The sequence below is a fragment of the Cryptotermes secundus genome, unplaced genomic scaffold (genome assembly GCF_002891405.2).
Source record: "Cryptotermes secundus unplaced genomic scaffold, Csec_1.0 scaffold414, whole genome shotgun sequence".
Lineage (NCBI taxonomy): Eukaryota > Metazoa > Arthropoda > Insecta > Blattodea > Kalotermitidae > Cryptotermes > Cryptotermes secundus.
The window spans coordinates 123485-125747 of NW_019743151.1; the positions used below are offsets into that span (position 1 = coordinate 123485).

The window sequence follows — 2263 nt, forward strand, 5'->3', positions numbered from 1 at the left end:
AAACTAAGTGATATAAACTTTGTTCTAAATATGTGACTTCTGTTCAGTGTTTTACAGAACTTGAACACCTGTCTTTAAAATTACAAGAAAAGAAAACCACATTGCCTGAAGCACATCATTTAGTTCTTGTTAAGTATCACGTCCTTCAGTCCATGGCAAATAATCCAGGTGAGTATTATTCTGAAGTTCTAATGGCTGCTGATAAATTAGAATTTAAAGGAGTTAGCTTAGAACACGGAAAAGTGCAGAAGATTAGTGAACAACAATTCTTTCAGAAATTAAGTGACAATATAAACACCCGAATGTTCACTACTAGAGCTTCACACGAATCGACTGGAAGTAGTAACACAACATGGTCAAACAGGGACAAATACAGTCAGTTACTGGACAACTTGAAAATAATGGATAAGGCTAAGTGGGTAAAATGTCGAGATCCATGTTTTGCTGATAAAGAGATTAGGGAACTCGCTGAGTCATTTATGGTGTGTACGAAAACTTCAGTTCTTGGATTCCATGAATATTACATGAATATAATGAATGGTGATGACATGTATCCTGATGAACTAAAGCTGTTGATTGCAGCTGCAAATACTATTATTATTTCAACTGCAGAGTGTGAGCGTGCATTCAGCAACATGAACAACATTATTTCAACCATCCGAAGCTCGACGCTTTTAAAAACAGCATCTAGTTTAATGTTTATTTCATCAGTGGGACCCCCTCTTAGTGCTTTCGATGCAGAATATTATGTAAAACAATGGCTAAAGAAAGGACATTGACATGCAGATTACCAGTCTTGTGCAGCCTACGCAGATAGAAGATGAAAGCAATGAAAACATCTGGAAAATATTCTAAAGATAAGTACTCATGACGCATGTGTGACTTTATTTTAACGCATGCCAATTAAACTACTGTAATATGTTCGTAGGTCTTAGATGGAACACAGACTATATACATCACTCGGTATATTTTCATAATTTATGTCTATGAATTAAAAGGGGAAAACCATCGTGGTTCTAATTTCATTCCACCTCAAGCACCGACAATAGATGTAGTTTGTCTCCAGAAAACATTGAAAGACTTCTAGTTGCCTATTGTGATGCTACTTTCTGCATTGAATGATACATGTAAATAGGTGAGTCTGAATAAAATGACCTGTTTCTTAAGTGCATATTTTCCTGCTTTTTAGTGCATTTTACATGTTTTTAGTCCATATTTTAAGTGTTTTTAGCGCATAAAGATCTGGCCCCTAGTCATATCTAATTGCTTGTCCACACCTTTTGACTCCTACATTACTCTACAAATTTTGATGAATCTTTGTATTTTAGCTACATTAAGAGTTATTGGGCACAGCTAATTTCATTACATATTAGCCCAATATAACTCCCCATAAATAAAGCACATACCATTTTGCATAACTTTAATGAATATTTTCCAGGTTTTGAAGATTCCTTGATACAGTTGCATAGAGCCAATAAAGAATGATAGACTTCAATAATATACAAAGCTGAACATTTTTTCCTTTGAAGAAAGCAGTCTTCTGGGATTTGGCACCGTGTATATGTGGTGTTAACCGACGTTTTGGAGAAACGTATCGCCTCCATCTTCAGGGTAGAAGAAAAAAAAATTATATAAGAATCTGCAAGCAAAGAGTCCGTGAGAACCGGTAAAAGCAGACTGCCAAATCCCAGAAGACTGCTTTCTTCATAGTCACTGCCGTGAAAGCCTCAAATCTTACATTTTTCCTTTCTTTGGAATTTTATATTTTGGCATGAGGATCCACTGATGAATAGTGACCTTGAAACATGCAACAGAACAACATCAGCTACTAGGCAGCTGATTCTTAATAAGCAAGTATACGCAGTTGTTACCTTTGCAAACTCATTCTGACAGAAATGATTGGCACAACAATAGAAGACCCTTGTTTTCTGTTAGTCTGTGCGAGATTATAAGGAAAACAGTTGAAGCAAGAATTTAGAATTGCTAGGGAGTTTGTGAAGAGAAGACTTGGTTGGTGCAGTTAGCACATTGTTAGAATCTGTTACCAAGAAATAACTAGTGAAGACACAGCAGACTGAAAAGACTTAGTGTGTGTGCTGTAGTGATTTGTAAAGTGTGCAAGTCATTGATGGCACTATAATTAAGTGTAGTCACAAGTTGTGTGTTATAGTGGTCAATAAATCCAATCTCCAATCCAAAACTTTGCATATCGTCATGCATACACATGGCAACTGGTGTCAGAGGTGGTTGGATTGGACATTGC

General features: G+C 36.2%; 1 protein-coding gene across 2 annotated transcripts in view; it reads left to right on the forward strand.

Annotated features, from left to right (window-relative positions):
• LOC111873863 overlaps positions 1-1004 on the forward strand; it is a 2277-nt gene extending 1273 nt beyond the window's left edge. For both annotated transcript variants that reach the window (XM_033755250.1, XM_023868901.2), the window contains exon 2: positions 48-1004. In XM_033755250.1, the coding sequence (XP_033611141.1) occupies positions 48-779 (732 nt within the window). In that variant the 3' untranslated portion in view covers positions 780-1004. The remainder of the gene's footprint in view (positions 1-47) is intronic.
• The last annotated feature ends 1259 nt before the right edge of the window (positions 1005-2263 follow it).